The sequence below is a fragment of the Cucurbita maxima genome, unplaced genomic scaffold, assembly GCF_002738345.1.
Source record: "Cucurbita maxima cultivar Rimu unplaced genomic scaffold, Cmax_1.0 Cma_Scf00074, whole genome shotgun sequence".
In the NCBI taxonomy this organism is placed as follows: domain Eukaryota; kingdom Viridiplantae; phylum Streptophyta; class Magnoliopsida; order Cucurbitales; family Cucurbitaceae; genus Cucurbita; species Cucurbita maxima.
In genome coordinates, this window is record NW_019272090.1 from 1 (window position 1) to 23,818 (window position 23,818).

Sequence of the window (23,818 nt, forward strand, 5' to 3'; positions counted from 1 at the left end):
TCCTTCGAAATACTATTCTAAATCATCATGCCTATTCCTTCCCCAAAAAATTTTCTTAAAAATTGGACAGTTACTCGGTTTTTTTAGCACGTTCTTCAAACGTCCCGGTTTTGCTGTTTACGAATCAAGGTTCGACTTTAAGCACTTTTTTACGGTAATATACACTCCGTTCCTTCGAAATACTATTCTCAATCATCATGCCTAGTCCTTCCCCATAAAAGTTTCTTAAAAAATCGACAGTAACTCGGTTTTTTTAGCACGTTCTTCAAACGTCCCGGTTTTGGTGTTTACGAATCAGGGTTCGACTTTAAGCACTTTTTTACTGTAATATACACTCCGTTTCTTCGAAATACTATTCTAAATCATCATGCCTAATCATTCCCCAAAAAAGTTTCTTAAAAAATCGACAGTAACTCGGTTTTTTTAGCACGTTCTTCAAACGTCCCGGTTTTGGTGTTTACGAATCAGGGTTCGACTTTAAGCACTTTTTTACTGTAATATACACTCCGTTTCTTCGAAATACTATTCTAAATCATCATGCCTAATCATTCCCCAAAAAAGTTTCTTAAAAAATCGACAGTAACTCGGTTTTTTTAGCACGTTCTTCAAACGTCCCGGTTTTGGTGTTTACGAATCAGGGTTCGACTTTAAGCACTTTTTTACTGTAATATACACTCCGTTTCTTCGAAATACTATTCTAAATCATCATGCCTAATCATTCCCAAAAAAAGTTTCTTAAAAAATCGACAGTAACTCGGTTTTTTTAGCACGTTCTTCAAACGTCCCGGTTTTGGTGTTTACGAATCAGGGTTCGACTTTAAGCACTTTTTTACTGTAATATACACTCCGTTTCTTCGAAATACTATTCTAAATCATCATGCCTAATCATTCCCCAAAAAAGTTTCTTAAAAAATCGACAGTAACTCGGTTTTTTTAGCACGTTCTTCAAACGTCCCGGTTTTGGTGTTTACGAATCAGGGTTCGACTTTAAGCACTTTTTTACTGTAATATACACTCCGTTTCTTCGAAATACTATTCTAAATCATCATGCCTAATCATTCCCCAAAAAAGTTTCTTAAAAAATCGACAGTAACTCGGTTTTTTTAGCACGTTCTTCAAACGTCCCGGTTTTGGTGTTTACGAATCAGGGTTCGACTTTAAGCACTTTTTTACTGTAATATACACTCCGTTTCTTCGAAATACTATTCTAAATCATCATGCCTAATCATTCCCAAAAAAAGTTTCTTAAAAAATCGACAGTAACTCGGTTTTTTTAGCACGTTCTTCAAACGTCCCGGTTTTGGTGTTTACGAATCAGGGTTCGACTTTAAGCACTTTTTTACTGTAATATACACTCCGTTTCTTCGAAATACTATTCTAAATCATCATGCCTAATCATTCCCAAAAAAAGTTTCTTAAAAAATCGACAGTAACTCGGTTTTTTTAGCACGTTCTTCAAACGTCCCGGTTTTGGTGTTTACGAATCAGGGTTCGACTTTAAGCACTTTTTTACTGTAATATACACTCCGTTTCTTCGAAATACTATTCTAAATCATCATGCCTAATCATTCCCCAAAAAAGTTTCTTAAAAAATCGACAGTAACTCGGTTTTTTTAGCACGTTCTTCAAACGTCCCGGTTTTGGTGTTTACGAATCAGGGTTCGACTTTAAGCACTTTTTTACTGTAATATACACTCCGTTTCTTCGAAATACTATTCTAAATCATCATGCCTAATCATTCCCCAAAAAAGTTTCTTAAAAAATCGACAGTAACTCGGTTTTTTTAGCACGTTCTTCAAACGTCCCGGTTTTGGTGTTTACGAATCAGGGTTCGACTTTAAGCACTTTTTTACTGTAATATACACTCCGTTTCTTCGAAATACTATTCTAAATCATCATGCCTAATCATTCCCAAAAAAAGTTTCTTAAAAAATCGACAGTAACTCGGTTTTTTTAGCACGTTCTTCAAACGTCCCGGTTTTGGTGTTTACGAATCAGGGTTCGACTTTAAGCACTTTTTTACTGTAATATACACTCCGTTTCTTCGAAATACTATTCTAAATCATCATGCCTAATCATTCCCAAAAAAAGTTTCTTAAAAAATCGACACTAACTCGGTTTTTTTAGCACGTTCTTCAAACGTCCCGGTTTTGGTGTTTACGAATCAAGGTTCGACTTTATGCACTTTTTTACTGTAATATACACTCCGTTTCTTCGAAATACTATTCTAAATCATCATGCCTAATCATTCCCCAAAAAAGTTTCTTAAAAAATCGACAGTAACTCGGTTTTTTTAGCACGTTCTTCAAACGTCCCGATTTTGGTGTTTACGAATCAGGGTTCGACTTGAAGCACTTTTTTGCTGTAATATACACTCCGTTGCTTCGAAATACTATTCTAAATCATCATGCCTAATCCTTCCCCATAAAATTTTCTTAAAAAATCGACAGTAACTCGGTTTTTTTAGCACGTTCTTCAAACGTCCCGGTTTTAGTGTTTACGAATCAGGGTTCGACTTTAAGCACTTTTTTACGGTAATATACACTCCGTTCCTTCGAAATACTATTCTAAATCATCATGCCTAATCATTCCCCAAAAAAGTTTCTTAAAAAATCGACAGTAACTCGGTTTTTTTAGCACGTTCTTCAAACGTCCCGGTTTTGGTGTTTACGAATCAGGGTTCGACTTGAAGCACTTTTTTACTGTAATATACACTCCGTTCCTTCGAAATACTATTCTAAATCATCATGCCTATTCCTTCCCCAAAAAATTTTCTTCAAAAATCGACAGTAACTCGGTTTTTTTAGCACGTTCTTCAAATGTCCTAATTTTGGTGTTTACGAATCAGGGTTCGACTTGAAGCACTTTTTTACTGTAATATACACTCCGTTCCTTCGAAATACTATTCTAAATCATCATGCCTAATCATTCCCAAAAAAAGTTTCTTAAAAAATCGACAGTAACTCGGTTTTTTTAGCACGTTCTTCAAATGTCCTAATTTTGGTGTTTACGAATCAGGGTTCGACTTGAAGCACTTTTTTACTGTAATATACACTCCGTTTCTTCGAAATACTATTCTAAATCATCATGCCTAATCCTTCCCAAAAAAATTTTTTTCAAAAATCGACAGTAACTCGGTTTTTTTAGCACGTTCTTCAAACGTTCCGGTTTTGGTGTTTACGAATCAGGGTTCGACTTTAAGCACTTTTTTACTGTAATATACACTCCGTTCCTTCGAAATACTATTCTAAATCATCATGCCTAATCCTTCCCCAAAAAAGNACTATTCTAAATCATCATGCCTAATCCTTCCCAAAAATTTTTTTTTCAAAAATCGACAGTAACTCGGTTTTTTTAGCACGTTCTTCAAACGTCCCGGTTTTGGTGTTTACGAATCAGGGTTCGACTTTAAGCACTTTTTTACTGTAATATACACTCCGTTCCTTCGAAATACTATTCTAAATCATCATGCCTAATCCTTCCCCAAAAAAGTTTCTTAAAAAATCGACAGTAACTCTGTTTTTTTAGCACGTTCTTCAAACGTCCCGGTTTTGGTGTTTTCGAATCAGGGTTCGACATTAAGCAGTTTTTTACTGTAATATACACTCCGTTTCTTCGAAATACTATTCTAAATCATCATGCCTAATCATTCCCAAAAAAAGTTTCTTAAAAAATCGACAGTAACTCGGTTTTTTTAGCACGTTCTTCAAACGTCCCGGTTTTGGTGTTTACGAATCAGGGTTCGACTTTAAGCACTTTTTTACTGTAATATACACTCCGTTTCTTCGAAATACTATTCTAAATCATCTTGCCTAATCCTTCTTCGAAAAAGTTTCTTAAAAATTGGACAGTTACTCGGTTTTTTTAGCACGTTCTTCAAACGTCCCGGTTTTGGTGTTTACGAATCAGGGTTCGACTTTAAGCACTTTTTTACTGTAATATACACTCCGTTTCTTCTATATACTATTCAAAATCATCATGCCTAATCATTCCCCGAAAAAGTTTCTTCAAAATTGGAATGTTACTCGGTTTTTTTAGCACGTTCTTCAAACGTCCCGGTTTTGGTGTTTTCGAATCAGGATTCGACATTAAGCAGTTTTTTACTGTAATATACACTCCGTTTCTTCGAAATACTATTCTAAATCATCATGCCTAATCATTCCCAAAAAAAGTTTCTTAAAAAATCGAAAGTAACTCGGTTTTTTTAGCACGTTCTTCAAACGTCCCGGTTTTGGTGTTTACGAATCAGGGTTCGACTTTAAGCACTTTTTTACTGTAATATACACTCCATTCCTTCGAAATACTATTCTAAATCATCATGCCTAATCCTTCCCCAAGAAAGTTTCTTAAAAAATCGACAGTAACTCGGTTTTTTTAGCACGTTCTTCAAACGTCCCGGTTTTGGTGTTTACGAATCAGGGTTCGACTTTAAGCACTTTTTTACGGTAATATACACTCCGTTCCTTCGAAATACTATTCTAAATCATCATGCCTATTCCTTCCCCAAAAAATTTTCTTCAAAAATCGACAGTAACAAGGTTTTTTTAGCACGTTCTTCAAACGTCCCGGTTTTGGTGTTTACGAATCAGGGTTCGACTTGAAGCACTTTTTTACTGTAATATACACTCCGTTTCTTCGAAATACTATTCTAAATCATCATGCCTAATCATTCCCCCAAAAAGTTTCTTAAAAATTGGACAGTTACTAGGTTTTTTTAGCACGTTCTTCAAACGTCCCGGTTTTGGTGTTTACGAATCAGGGTTCGACTTTAAGCACTTTTTTACTGTAATATACACTCCGTTTCTTCGAAATACTATTCTAAATCATCTTTCCTAATCCTTCCCCGAAAAAGTTTCTTAAAAATTGGACAGTTACTCGGTTTTTTTAGCACGTTCTTCAAACGTCCCGGTTTTGGTGTTTACGAATCAGGGTTCGACTTTAAGCACTTTTTTACTGTAATATACACTCCGTTTCTTCGAAATACGATTCTAAATCATCATGCCTAATCATTCCCAAAAAAAAGTTTCTTAAAAAATCGACAGTAACTCGGTTTTTTTAGCACGTTCTTCAAACGTCCCGGTTTTGGTGTTTACGAATCAGGGTTCGACTTGAAGCACTTTTTTACTATAATATACACTCCGTTTCTTCGAAATACTATTCTAAATCATCATGCCTAATCATTCCCAAAAAAAGTTTCTTAAAAAATCGACAATAACTCGGTTTTTTTAGCACGTTCTTCAAACGTCCCGGTTTTGGTGTTTACGAATCAGGGTTCGACTTTAAGCACTTTTTTACTGTAATATACACTCCGTTTCTTCGAAATACTATTCTAAATCATCTTGCCTAATCCTTCCCCGAAAAAGTTTCTTAAAAATTGGACAGTTACTCGGTTTTTTTAGCACGTTCTTCAAACGTCCCGGTTTTGGTGTTTACGAATCAGGGTTCGACTTTAAGCACTTTTTTACTGTAATATACACTCCGTTTCTTCTATATACTATTCAAAATCATCATGCCTAATCATTCCCCGAAAAAGTTTCTTCAAAATTGGAATGTTACTCGGTTTTTTTAGCACGTTCTTCAAACGTCCCGGTTTTGGTGTTTTCGAATCAGGGTTCGACATTAAGCAGTTTTTTACTGTAATATACACTCCGTTTCTTCGAAATACTATTTTAAATCTTCATGCCTAATTATTCCCCAAAAAAGTTTCGTAAAAAATTGATAGTAACTCGGTTTTTTTAGCACGTTCTTCAAACGTCCCAGTTTTGGTGTTTACGAATCAGGGTTCGACTTTAAGCACTTTTTTACTGTAATATACACTCCGTTTCTTCTAAATACTATTCTAAATCATCATGCCTAATCATTCCCCGAAAAAGTTTCTTAAAAAATGAACAGTTACTCGGTTTTTTTAGCACGTTCTTCAAACATCACGATTTTGGCGTTTACGAAATCTGGATTCGACTTTCAGCACTTTTTTACAGTTTTATACACTCCGTTTCTTCAAAATACTATTCTAAATCATTATTCCTAATCATTCCCCCAAAAAGTTTCTTAAAAAATGGACAGTTACTCGGTTTTTTTAGCACGTTCTTCAAACGTCCCGGTTTTGGTGTTTACGAATCTGGGTTCGACTTTAAGCACTTTTTTACTGTTTTATACACTCCGTTTCTTCTAAATACTATTCGAAATCATCATGCCTAATCATTCCTTGAAAAAGTTTCTTAAAAATTGGACAGTTACTCGATTTTTTTAGCACGTTCTTCAAACGTCACGGTTTTGGCGTTTACGAAATCAGGATTCGACTTTAAGCACTTTTTTTACAGTTTTATACACTCCGTTTCTTCAAAATACTATTCTAAATCATCATGCCTAATGATAAGATATGGAACCACTACAAGGGGAGTAAGATTCGGATTACCTTGTTGATCGAATATCTCAAGGCAAGAACATTGTTTGAGATTCGAATCACTCCACAAGCAAGATCGATCATGTCTAGCTTGAATGATTCTTGTTGATCAAATATCTCAAGGCAAGAACACTTGCTTGAGATTCGAATCACTCCACAAGCAAGATTGATCATGTCGAGCTTGAATGATTCTACATGCAACCTAAACTACATAGAATTGCAAAGAAACTTAGCCATTGGCTAAAGAAGAGCACAAATGCTTCTTTTACTATATTTTTCAAGTCCCTTATAAATACAACATACATGGCTTTATATAGCCTCAAAATGAAACTATTAAAGGCATTGTAACCTTCATACTTTATGCCCATAATTAGCCATTATGTAAATGTAACCTAAGGTAAATAAAATGTCTTAAAATATAATAACTCTAAATTACTCTAAATTATAACCCACCCAAAATTTATAACAATCAAACTTCTTTCTTCTTCAATGTGGCATGAATTGAACACCTTTTGATAATTTTGACAACCTTTTCTTCACATCTTCATTGAAGTATATTGTATGATTGATGTCTTTTGGTTCCCCACCAAATTTTCTTAAAAGATGGAAAGTTACTGGGTTTTTTACCACGTGCTTCAAACATCCCGGTTTTGGTGTTTACGAATTATGGTTCGACTTTAAGCACTTTTTGACTGTATTATACACTCCGTTTCTTCGAAATACTATTCTAAATCATCATGCTTAATCATTCATCCAAAAAGTTTTTTAAAACATGGACAGTTACTCTGTTTTTTTAGCACGTGCTTCAAACGTCCCGGTTTTGGTTTTTACGAATTAGGATTCGACTTTAAGCACTTTTTTACAGTTTTATACACTCCGTTTCTTCGACGTTCTATTAAAAATCATGATGCCTAATCATTCCACTAAAAAGTTTCTTAAAAAATGGACAGTTACTCGGTTTTTTTAGCACGTGCTTCAAACGTCCCGGTTTTGGCGTTTACGAATTATGGTTCGACTTTAATAACTTTTTTACTGTATTATACACTCCGTTTCTTCTAAATACTAATCTAAATCATCATGGCTAATCATTACCCCAAAAAGTTTCTTAAAAAATAGACAGTTACTCGGTTTTTTTAGCACGTGCCTCAAACGTTCTGTTTTTGGTGTTTTCGAATTAAGGTTTGACTTTAAGTACTTTTTTACTGTTTTATACACTCCGTTTCTTCGACTTTCAATTCTCAATCATTATGCCTAATCATTCCCCCAAAAAGTTTCTTAAAAGATGGAAAGTTACTGGGTTTTTTACCACGTGCTTCAAACGTCCCGGTTTTGGTGTTTACGAATTATGGTTCGACTTTAAGCACTTTTTTACTATATTATACACTCCGTTTCTTCGAAATACTATTCTAAATCATCATGCGTAATCATTCTTCCAAAAAGTTTCATAAAAAATGGACAGTTACTCGGTTTTTTTAGCACGTTCTTCAAACCACCCGGTTTTGGTGTTTACGAATTAGGATTCGACTTTAAGTACTTTTTTACTGTTCTATACACTCCGTTTCTTCGGCATTCTATTCTAAATCATCATGCCTAATCATTCCCCACCAAAGTTTCTTAAAAGATGGAAAGTTACTGGGTTTTTTACCACGTGCTTCAAACGTCCCGGTTTTGGTCTTTACGAATTATGGTTCGACTTTAAGCACTTTTTTACTGTTTTATACACTCTGTTTCTTCTACATTCTATTCTAAATCATCATGCCTAATCATTCCCCCAAAAAGTTTCATAAAAAATGGACAGTTACTCGGTTTTTTTAGCACGTTCTTCAAACCACCCGGTTTTGGTGTTTACGAATTAGGATTCGACTTTAAGTACTTTTTTACTGTTCTATACACTCCGTTTCTTCGGCATTCTATTCTAAATCATCATGCCTAATCATTCCCCACCAAAGTTTCTTAAAAGATGGAAAGTTACTGGGTTTTTTACCACGTGCTTCAAACGTCCCGGTTTTGGTCTTTACGAATTATGGTTCGACTTTAAGCACTTTTTTACTGTTTTATACACTCTGTTTCTTCTACATTCTATTCTAAATCATCATGCCTAATCATTCCCCACCAAAGTTTCTTAAAACATGGACAGTTACTCGGTTTATTTAGCACGTTCTTCAAATGTCCCGATTTTTGTGTTTACGAATTATGGTTCGACTTTAAGCAATTTTTTACTGTATTATACGCTCCGTTTCTTCGAAAGACTATTCTAAATCGTCATGCCTAATCATTCCCCCAAAAAGTTTCTGAAAAAATGGACAGTTACTCGGTTTTTTTAGCACGTTCTTTAAACTTCCCGGTTTTGGTGTTTACGAATCAGGATTCGACTTTAAGCACTTTTTTACTTTTCTGTACACACCGTTTCTTCGACATTCTATTCGAAATCATCATGCCTAATCCTTCCACCAAAAAGTTTCTAAAAAAATGGACAGTTACTCGGTTTTTTTAGCACGTTATTCAAACGTTTTGGTTTTGGTGTTTACGAATTAGGATTCGACTTTAAGCACTTTTTTACTGTTTTATACACTTCGTTTCTTCGACATTCTTAAATCATCAAGCCTAATCATTCCCCACCAAAGTTTCTAAAAACATGGAAAGTTACTGGGTTTTTTACCACGTGCTTCAAACGTCTCGGTTTTGGTGTTTACGAATCATGGTTCGACTTTAAGCACTTTTTTACTGTTATACACTCCGTTTCTTCGAAATACTATTCTAAATCATCAAGCCTAATCATTCATCCAAAAAGTTTCTTAAAACATGGACAGTTACTCGGTTTTTTTAGCACGTGCTTCAAACGTCCCGGTTTTGGTTTTTACGAATTAGGATTCGACTTTAAGCACTTTTTTACTGTTTTATACACTCCGTTTCTACGACATTCTATTCTAAATCATCATGCCTAATCATTCCCCACCAAAGTTTCTTAAAAGATGGAAAGTTACTGGGTTTTTTACCTCATGCTTCAAACGTCCCGATTTTCGTGTTTTCGAATTATGGTTCGACTTTAAGAACTTTTTTACTGTATTATACACTCCGTTTCTTCTAAATACTAATCTAAATCATCATGGCTAATCATTACCCCAAAAAGGTTCTTAAAAAATAGACAGTTACTCGGTATTTTTAGCACGTCCCTCAAACGTTCCGTTTTTGGTGTTTTCGAATTAAGGTTTGACTTTAAGTACTTTTTTACTGTTTTATACACTCCGTTTCTTCGACATTCAATTCTAAATCATTATGCCTGATCATTCCCCCAAAAAGTTTCGTAAAAGATGGAAAGTTACTGGGTTTTTTACCACGTGCTTCAAACGTCCCGATTTTGGTGTTTACGAATTACGGTTCGACTTTAAGCACTTTTTTACTGTTCTATACACTCCGTTTCTTCGGCATTCTATTCTAAATCATCATGCCTAATCATTCCCCACCAAAGTTTCTTAAAAGATGGAAAGTTACTGGGTTTTTTACCACGTGCTTCAAACGTCCTGGTTTTGGTGTTTACGAATTATGGTTCGACTTTAAGCACTTTTTTACTGTATTATACACTCCGTTTCTTCAAAATACTATTCAAAATCATCATGCCTAATCATTCCCCCAAAAAGTTTCTTAAAAAATGAACAGTTACTCGGTTTTTTACCACGTGCTTCAAACGTCCCAATTTGGTGTTTACGAATTATGGTTCGACTTTAAGCACTTTTCTACTGTTCTATACACTCCGTTTCTTCAAAATACTATTCTAAGTCATCATGCCTAATCATTCCCACAAAAAGTTTCTTAAAAACTGGACAGTTACTCGGTTTGTTTAGCACGTTCTTCAAACGAACCGGTTTTGGTGTTTACGACTTAGGATTCGACTTTAAGCACTTTTTTACTGTTTTATACACTCCGTTTCTTCGACATTCTATTCTAAATCATCATGCCTAATCAATCCCCACCAAAGTTTCTTAAAAGAAGGAAAGTTACTGGGTTTTTTACCACGTGCTTCAAACGTCCTGGTTTTGGTGTTTACGAATTATGGTTCGACTTTAAGCACTTTTTTACTGTATTATACACTCCGTTTCTTCAAAATACTATTCAAAATCATCATGCCTAATCATTCCCCCAAAAAGTTTCTTGAAAAATTGACAGTTACTCGGTTTTTTTAGCACGTTCTTCAAACGACCCGGTTTTGGTGTTTACGAATTAGGATTCGACTTTAGGCACTTTTTTACTGTTCTATACACTCCGTTTCTTCGGCATTCTATTCTAAATCATCATGCCTAATCATTCCCCACCAAAGTTTCTTAAATGTTGGAAAGTTACTGGGTTTTTTACCACGTGCTTCAAACATCCCGATTTTGGTGTTTACGAATTATAGTTCGACTTTAAGCACTTTTTTACTGTAATATACACTCCGTTTCTTCTAAATACTATTCTAAATCATCATGCCTAATCATTCCCCGTAAAAGTTTCTTAAAAATTGGACAGTTACTCAGTTTTTTTAGCACGTTCTTCAAACGTCCCGGTTTTGGTGTTTACGAATCAGGGTTCGACTTTAAGCACTTTTTTACTGTAATATACACTCCGTTTAATCGAAATACTATTCTTAATGATCATGCTTAATCCTTCCCCAAAAAAGTTTCTTAAAAAATCGACAGTAACTCGGTTTTTTTAGCACGTTCTTCAAACGTCCCGGTTTTAGTGTTTACGAATAAGGGTTCGAATTTAAGCACTTTTTTACTGTATTATACACTCCGTTTCTTGTAAATACTATTCTAAATCATCATGCCTAATCATTCCCCCAAAAAGTTTCTTAAAAAATGGACAGTTACTCGGTTTTTTTAGCACGTTCTTCAAACGAACCGGTTTTGGTGTTTACGAATTAGGGTTCGAATTTAAGAACTATTTTACTGTATTAAACTCTCCGTTTCTTGTAAATACTATTCTAAATCATCATGCCTAATCATTCCCTCAAAAAGTTTCTTAAGAAATGGACAGTTACTCGGTTTTTTTAGCACGTTCTTCAAACGTCCCGGTTTTGGTGTTTACGAATTAGGGTTCGAATTTAAGAACTATTTTACTGTATTATACACTCCGTTTCTTCAAAATACTATTCTAAATCATCATGCCTAATCATTCCCCCAAAAAGTTTCTTAAAAAATGAACAGTTACTCGGTTTTTTACCACGTGCTTCAAACGTCCCGATTTTGGTGTTTACGAATTATGGTTCGACTTTAAGCACTTTTCTACTGTTCTATACACTCCGTTTCTTCGGCATTCTATTCTAAATCATCATGCCTAATCATTCCCCACCAAAGTTTCTTAAAAAATGGAGAGTTACTCGGTTTTTTTAGCACGTTCTTCAAACGTCCCGATTTTGGTGTTTACGAATTATGGTTCGACTTTAAGCACTTTTCTACTGTTCTATACACTCCGTTTCTTCGGCATTCTATTCTAAATCATCATGCCTAATCATTCCCCACCAAAGTTTCTTAAAAAATGGAGAGTTACTCGGTTTTTTTAGCACGTTCTTCAAACGTCCCGATTTTGGTGTTTACGAATTATGGTTCGACTTTAAGCACTTTTCTACTGTTCTATACACTCCGTTTCTTCGGCATTCTATTCTAAATCATCATGCCTAATCATTCCCCACCAAAGTTTCTTAAAAAATGGAGAGTTACTCGGTTTTTTTAGCACGTTCTTCAAACGTCCCGATTTTGGTGTTTACGAATTATGGTTCGACTTTAAGCACTTTTCTACTGTTCTATACACTCCGTTTCTTCGGCATTCTATTCTAAATCATCATGCCTAATCATTCCCCACCAAAGTTTCTTAAATGTTGGAAAGTTACTGGGTTTTTTACCACGTGCTTCAAACATCCCGGTTTTGGTGTTTACGAATTATGGTTCGACTTTAAGCACTTTTTACATGTATTATACACTCCGTTTCTTCAAAATACTATTCTAAGTCATCATGCCTAATCATTCCCCCAAAAAGTTTCTTGAAAAATGGACAGTTACTCGGTTTTTTTAGCACGTTCTTCTAACGACCCGGTTTTGGTGTTTACGACTTAGGATTCAACTTTAAGCACTTTTTTACTGTTCTATACACTCCGTTTCTTCGGCATTCTATTCTAAATCATCATGCCTAATCATTCCCCACCAAAGTTTCTTAAAAGATGGAAAGTTACTGGGTTTTTTACCACGTGCTTCAAACGTCCCGGTTTTGGTGTTTACGAATTATGGTTTGACTTTAAGCACTTTTTAACTGTATTATACACTCCGTTTCTTCAAAATAATATTCTAAGTCATCATGCCTAATCATTCCCCCAAAAAGTTTCTTAAAAACTGGACAGTTACTCGGTTTGTTTAGCACGTTCTTCAAACGAACCGGTTTTGGTGTTTACGACTTAGGATTCGACTTTAAGCACTTTTTTACTGTTTTATACACTCCGTTTCTTCGACATTCTATTCTAAATCATCATGCCTAATCCATCCCCACCAAAGCTTTTTAAAAGAAGGAAAGTTACTGGGTTTTTTACCACGTGCTTCAAACGTCCTGGTTTTGGTGTTTACGAATTATGGTTCGACTTTAAGCACTTTTTTACTGTATTATACACTCCGTTTCTTCAAAATACTATTCAAAATCATCATGCCTAATCATTCCCCCAAAAAGTTTCTTGAAAAATTGACAGTTACTCGGTTTTTTTAGCACGTTCTTCAAACGACCCGGTTTTGGTGTTTACGAATTAGGATTCGACTTTAAGCACTTTTTTACTGTTCTATACACTCTGTTTCTTCGGCATTCTATTCTAAATCATCATGCCTAATCATTCCCCACCAAAGTTTCTTAAATGTTGGAAAGTTACTGGGTTTTTTACCACGTGCTTCAAACATCCCGATTTTGGTGTTTACGAATTATAGTTCGACTTTAAGCACTTTTTAACTGTATTATACACTCCGTTTCTTCAAAATACTATTCAAAATCATCATGCCTAATCATTCCCCCAAAAAGTTTCGTAAAAAATGGACAGTTACTCAGTTTTTTTTGCACGTGCTTCAAACGTCCCGGTTTTGGTGTTTCCAAACTATAGTTCGACTTTAAGAACTTTTTTACTGTATTATACCCTCTGTTTCTTTGAAATACAATTCTAAATCATCATGCCTAATCATTCCCCAAAAAAGTTTCTTAAAACATGGACAGTAACTCGGGTTTTTTAGCACGTGCTTCAAACGTCCCGGTTTTGGTGTTTCCAAATTATGGTTCGACTTTAAGAACTTTTTTACTGTATTAAACTCTCCGTTTCTTGTAAATACTATTCTAAATCATCATGCCTAATCATTCCCCCAAAAAGTTTCTTAAAACATGGACAGTTACTCGGTTTTTTTAGCACGTGCTTCAAACGTCCCGGTTTTGGTGTTTACGAATCAGGGTTCGAATTTAAGAACTATTTTACTGTATTATACACTCTGTTTCCTCAAAATACTATTCTAAATCATCATGCCTAATCATTCCCCCCAAAAAGTTTCTTAAAAATGGACAGTTACTCGGTTTTTTAGCACGTTCTTCAAACGTCCCGGTTTTGGTGTTCCAAAATTAAAATACAGAAAATATGAAAATTCGATCAGACAACAAAAACAGGATTCTGACAGACAACTGGTTCGACTTTAAGAACTTTTTTACTGTATTAAACTCTCCGTTTCTTGTAAATACTATTCTAAATCATCATGCCTAATCATTCCCCCAAAAAGTTTCTTAAAAAATGGACAGTTACTCGGTTTTTTTAGCACGTTCTTCAAACGTCCCGGTTTTGGTGTTTACGAATCAGGGTTCGAAGTTACTCGGTTTTTTTAGCACGTTCTTCAAACGTCCCGGTTTTGGTGTTTACGAATCAGGGTTCGAATTTAAGAACTTTTTTACTGTATTAAACTCTCCGTTTCTTGTAAATACTATTCTAAATCATCATGCATAATCGTTCTCCCTAAAAGTTTCTTAAAAAATGGACAGTTACTCGGTTTTTTTAGCACATTCTTCAAACGTCCCGGTTTTGGTGTTCCCAAATTATGGTTCGACTTTAAGAACTTTTTACTGTATTAAACTCTCCGTTTCTTGTAAATACTATTCTAAATCATCATGCATAATCGTTCTCCCTAAAAGTTTCTTAAAAAATGGACAGTTACTCGGTTTTTTTAGCACGTTCTTCAAACGTCCCGGTTTTGGTATTCCCAAATTATGGTTCGACTTTAAGCACTTTTTTACTGTATTATACCCTCCGTTTCTTCTAAATACTATTCTAAAGCATCATGCCCAATCATTCCCCGAAAAAGTTTCTTAAAAAATGGACAGTTACTCGGTTTTTTTAGAACGTGCTTCAAACGTCCCGGTTTTGGTGTTTACGAATTATTGTTCGACTTTAAGCACCTTTTTACTGTATTATACACTCTGTTTCTTCAAAATACTATTCTAAATCATCATGCCTAATCATTCCCCCCAAAAAGTTTCTTAAAAACTTGACAGTTACTCGGTTTTTTTAGCACGTGCTTCAAACGTCCCGGTTTTGGTGTTTACGAATCAGGGTTCGAATTTAAGAACTATTTTACTATTTTATACACTCCGTTTCTTCGAAATTCTATTCTAAATCATCATGCCTAATCATTCCCCCCAAAAAGTTTCTTAAAAACTTGACAGTTACTCGGTTTTTTTAGCACGTGCTTCAAACGTCCCGGTTTTGGTGTTTACGAATCAGGGTTCGAATTTAAGAACTATTTTACTATTTTATACACTCCGTTTCTTCGAAATTCTATTCTAAATCATCATGCCTAATCATACCCCCAAAAAGTTTCTTAAAAAATGGACAGTTACTCTGTTTTTTTAGCACGTTCTTCAAACGTCCCGGTTTTTGTGTTTACGAATTATTGTTCGACTTTAAGCACCTTTTTACTGTATTATACACTCCGTTTCTTCAAAATACTATTCTAAATCATCATGCCTAATCATTCCCCCCAAAAAGGTTCTTAAAAACTTGACAGTTACTCGATTTTTTTACCACGTGCTTCAAATGTCCCGGTTTTGGTGTTTACGAATCAGGGTTCGAATTTAAGAACTATTTTACTGTATTATACACTCTGTTTCTTCAAAATACTATTCTAAATCATCATGCCTAATCATTCCCCCAAAAAGTTTCTTAAAAAATGGACAGTTACTCCGTTTTTTTAAGCACGTGCTTCAAACGTCCCGGTTTACGTGTTTCCAAATTATGGTTCGTGTTTAAGCACTTTTTTACTGTATTATACCCTCCGTTTCTTCTAAATACTATTCTAAATCATCATGCCCAATCATTCCCCCAAAAAGTTTCTTAAAAAATGGACAGTTATTCGGTATTTTTAGCACGTGCTTCAAACGTCCCGGTTTTGGTGTTTACGAATTATTGTTCGACTTTAAGCACCTTTTTACAGTATTATACACTCCGTTTCTTCGAAATTCTATTCTAAATCATCATGCCTAATCATACCCCCAAAAAGTTTCTTAAAAAATGGACAGTTACTCAGTTTTTTAGCACGTTCTTCAAACGTCCCGGTTTTGGTGTTTACGAATTATTGTTCGACTTTAAGCACCTTTTTACTGTATTATACACTCCGTTTCTTCGAAATTCTATTCTAAATCATGCCTAATCATACCCCCAAAAAGTTTCTTAAAAAATGGACAGTTACTCAGTTTTTTTAGCACGTTCTTCAAACGTCCCGGTTTTGGTGTTTACGAATCAGGGTTCGAATTTAAGAACTATTATACTGTATTATACACTCCGTTTTTTCGAAATTCTATTCTAAATCATCATGCCTAATCATTCCCCCCAAAAAGTTTCTTAAAAACTTGACAGTTACTCGGTTTTTTTAGCACGTGCTTCAAACGTCCCGGTTTTGGTGTTTACGAATCAGGGTTCGAATTTAAGCACTTTTTTACTGTAATATACACTCCGTTTCTTCGAAATACTATTCTAAATCATCATGCCTAATCATTCCCCAAAAAAGTTTCTTAAAAAATCGACAGTAACTCGGTTTTTTTAGCACGTGCTTCAAACGTCCCGGTTTTGGTGTTTACGAATCAGGGTTCGAATTTAAGAACTATTTTACTGTATTATACACTCCGTTTCTTCAAAATACTATTCTGAATCGTCATGCCTAATCATTCCCCCAAAAAGTTTCTTAAAAAATGGACAGTTACTCGGTTTTTTAGCACGTTCTTCAAACGTCTCGGTTTTGGTGTTTACGAATCAGGGTTCGAATTTAAGTACTTTTTTACGCACGTTCTTCAAACGTCTCGGTTTTGGTGTTTACGAATCAGGGTTCGAATTTAAGTACTTTTTTACTGTATTATACACTCCGTTTCTTCAAAATACTATTCTAAATCATCATGCATAATCATTCTCCCTAAAAGTTTCTTAAAAAATGGACAGTTACTCGGTTTTTTTAGAACGTGCTTCAAACGTCCCGGTTTTGATGTTTACGAATTATTGTTCGACTTTAAGCACCTTTTTACTGTATTATACACACCGTTTCTTAGAAATTCTATTCTAAATCATCATGCCTAATCATACCCCCAAAAAGTTTCTTAAAAAATGGACAGTTACTCGGTTTTTTAGCACGTTCTTCAAACGTCCCGGTTTTGGTGTTTACGAATCAGGGTTCGAATTTAAGTTACTGTATTATACACTCCGTTTCTTCAAAATACTATTCTAAATCATCATGCCTAATCATACCCCCAAAAAGTTTCTTAAAAAATGGACAGTTACTCGGTTTTTTAGCACGTTCTTCAAACGTCCCGGTTTTGGTGTTTACGAATCAGGGTTCGAATTTAAGTTACTGTATTATACACTCCGTTTCTTCAAAATACTATTCTAAATCATCATGCCTAATCATTCCCCCAAAAAGTTTCTTAAAAAATGAACAGTTACTCGGTTTTTTAGCACGTTCTTCAAACGTCCCGGTTTTAGTGTTTACGAATCAGGGTTCGAATTTAAGAACTTTTTTACTGTATTATACACTCCGTTTCTTCAAAATACAATTCTAAATCATCATGCCTAATCATTCCCCCAAAAAGTTTCTTAAAAAATGGACAGTTACTCGGTTTTTTAGCACGTTCTTCAAACGTCCCGGTTTTGGTATTTACGAATCAGGGTTCGAATTTAAGTTACTGTATTATACACTCCGTTTCTTCAAAATACTATTCTAAATCATCATGCCTAATCATACCCCCAAAAAGTTTCTTAAAAAATGGACAGTTACTCCGTTTTTTTAGCACGTTCTTCAAACGTCCCGGTTTTGGTGTTTACGAATCAGAGTTCGAATTTAAGTACTTTTTTACTGTATTATACACTCCGTTTCTTCAAAATACTATTCTAAATCATCATGCATAATCATTCTCCCTAAAAGTTTCTTAAAAAATGGACAGTTACTCGGTTTTTTTAGAACGTGCTTCAAACGTCCCGGTTTTGATGTTTACGAATTATTGTTCGACTTTAAGCACCTTTTTACTGTATTATACACACCGTTTCTTAGAAATTCTATTCTAAATCATCATGCCTAATCATACCCCCAAAAAGTTTCTTAAAAAATGGACAGTTACTCGGTTTTTTAGCACGTTCTTCAAACGTCCCGGTTTTGGTGTTTACGAATCAGGGTTCGAATTTAAGTTACTGTATTATACACTCCGTTTCTTCAAAATACTATTCTAAATCATCATGCCTAATCATACCCCCAAAAAGTTTCTTAAAAAATGGACAGTTACTCCGTTTTTTTAGCACGTTCTTCAAACGTCCCGGTTTTGGTGTTTACGAATTATGGTTCGACTTTAAGCACTTTTTTACTGTATTATACACTCCGTTTCTTCAAAATACTATCCTAAATCATCATGCCTAATCATTCCCCCAAAAAGTTTCTTAAAAAATGGACAGTTACTCGATTTTTTAGCACGTTCTTCAAACGTCCCGGTTTTAGTGTTTACGAATCAGGGTTCGAATTTAAGAACTTTTTTACTGTATTATACACTCCGTTTCTTCAAAATACTATTCTAAATCATCATGCCTAATCATTCCCCCAAAAAGTTTCTTAAAAAATGGACAGTTACTCCGTTTTTTTAGCACGTGCTTCAAACGTCCCGGTTTTGGTGTTCCCAAATTATGGTTCGACTTTAAGAACTTTTTTACTGTATTAAACTCTCCGTTTCATGTAAATACTATTCTAAATCATCATGCATAATCATTCTCCCAAAAAGTTTCTTAAAAGATGGACAGTTACTCGGTTTTTTTAGAACGTGCTTCAAACGTCCCGGTTTTGATGTTTACGAATTATTGTTCGACTTTAAGCACCTTTTTACTGTATTATACACTCCGTTTCTTAGAAATTCTATTCTAAATCATCATGCCTAATCATTCCCCCAAAAAGTTTCTTAAAAAATGAACAGTTACTCGGTTTTTTAGCACGTTCTTCAAACGTCCCGGTTTTGGTGTTTACGAATCAGGGTTCGAATTTAAGAACTTTTTTACTGTATTATACACTCCGTTTCTTCAAAATACTATTCTAAATCATCATGCATAATGATATGGAAAATCAACCCAAGGGAAAGTATGGAACGGATTATCTTGATGATCAAGATCAAGAGTAAAGAAAACTCGTTTCTAAACTCGTGATTCGAATCACTCCACAAGAGGTTTGATCAATACCACTTGAATGACTCTACATGCAAGTTCTAAACACAAGAATTTGCAAAGAAAGTTTAGCTCTCAACAAAGCTAAAATTGAAATTCTATTCTTAATTCCAAAATCTGATGTCTAATCAAAGAAAAGAAGGCTTTATATAGCCCTTACAACCTTAACCTATGGATATATAACTCCCAAATTAAATGGGCTAGTTAATGGTGGAATATAGTAACCTATGTGGGTTACAATATAACCTTAACTCCTATATTTAAAACTAGCTTAAATATGACAAACAAATATTTAAACTATAATAAAATAATACAATTAATAAAATGTGCTTATTGACTCATCCTTGGACTAGCTTCATAAATTCAGTGGAGTTCATTAAATGCAACTTAAAGTGCATTTAATTCATCTCTTTCTTGAAGCTCAACTTTGCACAACATATAAGGGAGGTCTCCAGCGTCTTCTAGAATTTCCTTTGATGAGCTCACCATAGCTTGAGTATAACTGTATAAGGTTTGTTGTAGCTTCTTAGCTCTCGTCCTTGTAATTGGACCTTCAGGTATGGAAATTCCTTGGTCGTGGTTCATATCATTCTCCCCCTCTTGAAAAAGATTCGTCCTCGAATCAAAGCCATCACCTGCATCAAAAGGACTCAAATCAACAACATTAAAAGTTGTACTAACACCGTACTTACCTGGTAAATCAATTTTATAAGCATTGTCGTTGATACGCTCAAGAACTTGAAAAGGTCCATCTCCTCGTGGTAAAAGCTTAGATTTTCTTTGAGTAGGAAATCTTTCTTTTCGGAAATGCACCCAAACCCAATCTCCTGGCTTGAAGATGACAAACTTACGTCCTTTATTAATTCGGGTGGCAACCTTGGAATTTTGTTTCTCAATTTGTTCTTTCACTTGCTTGTGAAGTTTATGAACAAACTCAACCTTGGCATTTGCATCAAAATTCACAAACTCTTTTGACGGTATGGGCAACAAGTCAAGGGGGGTTAAAGGATTAAAGCCATAAACAATTTCAAAAGGTGTGCATTTAGTAGTGCTATGAACAACCCTATTATATGCAAATTCTATAAAGGGCAAACAAACCTCCCAAGTCTTAAGATTCTTATCAATAATAGCCCTAAGCATAGCAGTCATGGTTCTGTTAACAACTTCAGTTTGTCCATCCGTTTGAGGATGACAAGTAGTTGAATATATTAGCTTAGTTCCTAACTTACCCCATAAAACACGCCAAAAGTGGCTTAAAAATTTTACATCACGATCACTAACAATGCTTTTAGGATTTCCATGCAATCGTACAACTTCCCTAAAGAACAGGTCTGCAATATGTTTTGCATCATCAGTTTTGTGACAAGGAATAAAATGAGCCATTTTACTAAATCGATCAACCACAACAAAGATGCTATCATAACCTTTCCTATTCCTAGGTAAACCTAAAACAAAATCCATTGATATATCAATCCAAGGACCATTAGGAACCGGTAATGGGGAGTATAAACCATGTGGTTGAAGCCTAGACTTAGCTTGTTTACATGCTATGCAACGAGCACAAACTTTATGAACATCATGTCTCATTTTAGGCCAAAAGAAATGTTCAAAGAGCATATCATAAGTTTTAGAAACTCCATGGTGTGCCATTAAACCACCTCCATGAGCTTCCCTCACAAGTAGCTCACGGATGGAACAAGAAGGTATGCAAAGTTTGCCTTTTCGGAACAAAAATCCATCTAACAACAAGTAATTATCCACAATGAGTCCTTTTTCACAAGATTCAACAAAAGGAGCAAAGAACATGTCATGTTGATACAAATCCTTTATGTGTTCAAAACCCAACAACCTAGCATTCAAAGTATTGAGGAGGACAAACCTTCGTGATAATGCATCTGCAACAATGTTCTCCTTACCTTGTTTATATTTTATGACATAAGGGAATGTTTCAATAAATTCTAACCACTTAGCATGTCGTCTGTTGAGTTTATTTTGTACTCGCAAATGCTTTAAACTTTCATGATCCGTATGAATAATGAACTCCTTAGGCCAAAGATAATGTTGCCAGGTTTGCAATGCACGAACCAAAGCATAAAGCTCTTTGTCATAAGTTGGATACCTCAAAGATGCACCAGTCAACTTCTCACTAAAGAACATCAAAGGTCTTTGATTTTGCATTAATACAGCACCTATTCCTACTCCACTAGCATCACATTCAATTTCAAAAGTAGACTCAAAATTAGGTAATGCAAGCAAGGGAGCAGAACTCAATTTTTCTTTCAAAGTATTAAAAGCAAGTTCTTGATCTTTTTCCCATATAAAGGATACATTTTTCTTAACAAGTTCATTCAAGGGTGAAGCAATTGTACTAAAATTCTTAATGAACCTACGGTAGAAACTTGCAAGACCATGAAAACTTCTTACCTCACTTACATTTTTAGGTGTAGGCCAATCTTTTATAGCCTTCACTTTCTCCTCGTCAACCTCAACACCATTAGATGAAACTACAAACCCAAGAAAGTTAACTTTTTCCATGCAAAAGCTACATTTCTTTAAATTTACATACAAACATTCGTTTCTTAAAGTAGTCAAAACATAGCGTACATGGGTAATATGATCATCTAAAGATTTAGAGTAAACAAGGATGTCATCAAAATAAACAACCACAAACTTACCTAAGTATTCTCGTAAGACATGGTTCATTAGTCTCATGAATGTACTAGGTGCATTAGTTAATCCAAAAGGCATAACCAACCATTCATAAAGACCATACTTGGTTTTAAAAGCTGTTTTCCACTCATCCCCAATATGCATGCGAATTTGATGATAACCCGATTTTAAATCAATCTTAGTAAAAAGACTACATCCATGCAATTCATCAAGCATATCATCTAATCTGGGAATTGGATGCCTATACTTTATAGTTATCTTGTTTATAGCCCTACAATCAACACACATACGCCAAGAACCATCTTTCTTAGGTACAAGAATAACTGGAACAGAACAAGGACTCAAACTTTCACGTACATACCCTTTAGCAAGGAGTTCACTTACTTGCCTTTGTATCTCTTCAGCCTCCTTTGGATTAGTCCTATAAGCTGGTCGGTTTGGAATGGGCGCGCCAGGAATGAAGTCAATCTTGTGTTCAATCCCTCTAAGTGGTGGCAAACTACTAGGCTTCTCCTCGGAAAATAAATCTTCAAACTCTTGCAAAAGCATAACAAAATCACTAGGCAAAGAAGGGTTAAGCATGTTAGTAAAGTAACAAGATCCCTTACACATAAGTACAAGAATAGTCTGGTTAGAGATCAAAACATTCCTAGCCTCACTTGATCTAACATACAAGCTTACTGATTTGGCTTGTCTCTCTTTTTTTTCTCTAGGCTGAGTGTTACTCTCTTGCTTTTCCCTCAAGCTCTTTTTTTCACTTGATTCTTTTTCAATCTCTGCTTTTGCATCAGCCTCTTGCCTTTTCTTTTCAAGTTTGCAGTGATCAATAAATACATCTTTTGGAGACAATGGAATAAGAGTAGTTTTTCTACCGTTGTGAGTAAAAGAGTATCGATTTGCATACCCATCATACATTACCCGACGATCAAATTGCCAAGGCCTCCCCAGTAGTAAATCTCCAACATGCATGGATACAACATCACATAAAACATCATCAACATATTTTCCAATAGTAAAGGAAACAAGAGTTTGTTGAGTTACCCGTACTTCCCCACAATCATTCAACCATTGAAGCTTGTAGGGTCTTGGATGTGGTTGTGTCTTTAAATTAAGTCTTTTGACCAGAATGGAACTCACAACATTGGTGCAACTACCGCTATCAATTACAACACTACATGGTACAGATTGAACAAGACACCGAGTTTGAAACAAGTTCTCCCTTTGGTCTAGGCCGTCCTCCTTAATGTGGGTGTTTAGAGCTCGTCGAGTAACCAAAGATATATGTGTAGGGTCCTCTTCACTGAACTCCTCACTCTCATCAGTTTCCTCATTTATGTCGTCATGTGCCTCGTCATCCGTAACAATTTCTCCCTCCTTGATGGTCATAATTCTTGCATTTGGGCAATCTCTACTATAGTGTCCTACCCCTTGACATCTCCAACACTTTAAATCTCTATTTCGAACATTAGACTTTTCTACTTTTTCTTTCCCTGTTCTAGAACTCTCCCCTTTCTCAAATTTAGCTTGAGGCTTCACATTAATCTCTTGATTTCTATGCGTATAATCAATGTTCTTACTATCCCTTTTCCATGTAGAAGTAGAATTGGGAAAAGTTTTAGAAGAATATCGTTGAGACCTTCGTTGGATTTGCCTCTCGATCTTAATTGCAATGTGCAACAACTCCTCAATATTAGAATAAGGCTGTAAATCAGTCTTGTCCGCAATCTCTGTGTTTAACCCATTAAGAAACCGCGCCATGAGAGCCTCCATGTCCTCATCGAGTTCAAGTCGATCCATCAATGTATCCATCTCCTTGTAATAATCCTCCACAGATTTCCGTCCTTGTTTCAATGCTTGAAGCTTTTGCGCCATGTCTGGGTGAAAATATTGTGGAACAAAACGCTTCCTCATGGACTCTTTGAACTCGACCCATGAATCAATTGGTGCTTCAAGATTTCTTCTCCTACTTGACATCAATTTATCCCACCAAATTTGAGCATATTGTTTGAATTGAGCAATGCATAACA

The 23,818-nt window shown here is 35.2% G+C and overlaps 1 protein-coding gene across 1 annotated transcript; it reads right to left on the minus strand.

Annotated features, from left to right (window-relative positions):
• Positions 1-19,823: 19,823 nt before the first annotated feature.
• Positions 19,824-23,774, minus strand: LOC111472489 (the record flags this gene model as incomplete). Its single annotated transcript, XM_023118129.1, has 5 exons — positions 19,824-19,952; positions 20,085-20,861; positions 20,997-21,646; positions 22,076-22,325; positions 22,710-23,774. Coding segments are annotated over 5 exons (2,871 nt in total), but the record flags the coding sequence as incomplete, so codon positions are not given.
• Between the last annotated feature and the right edge of the window lie 44 nt (positions 23,775-23,818).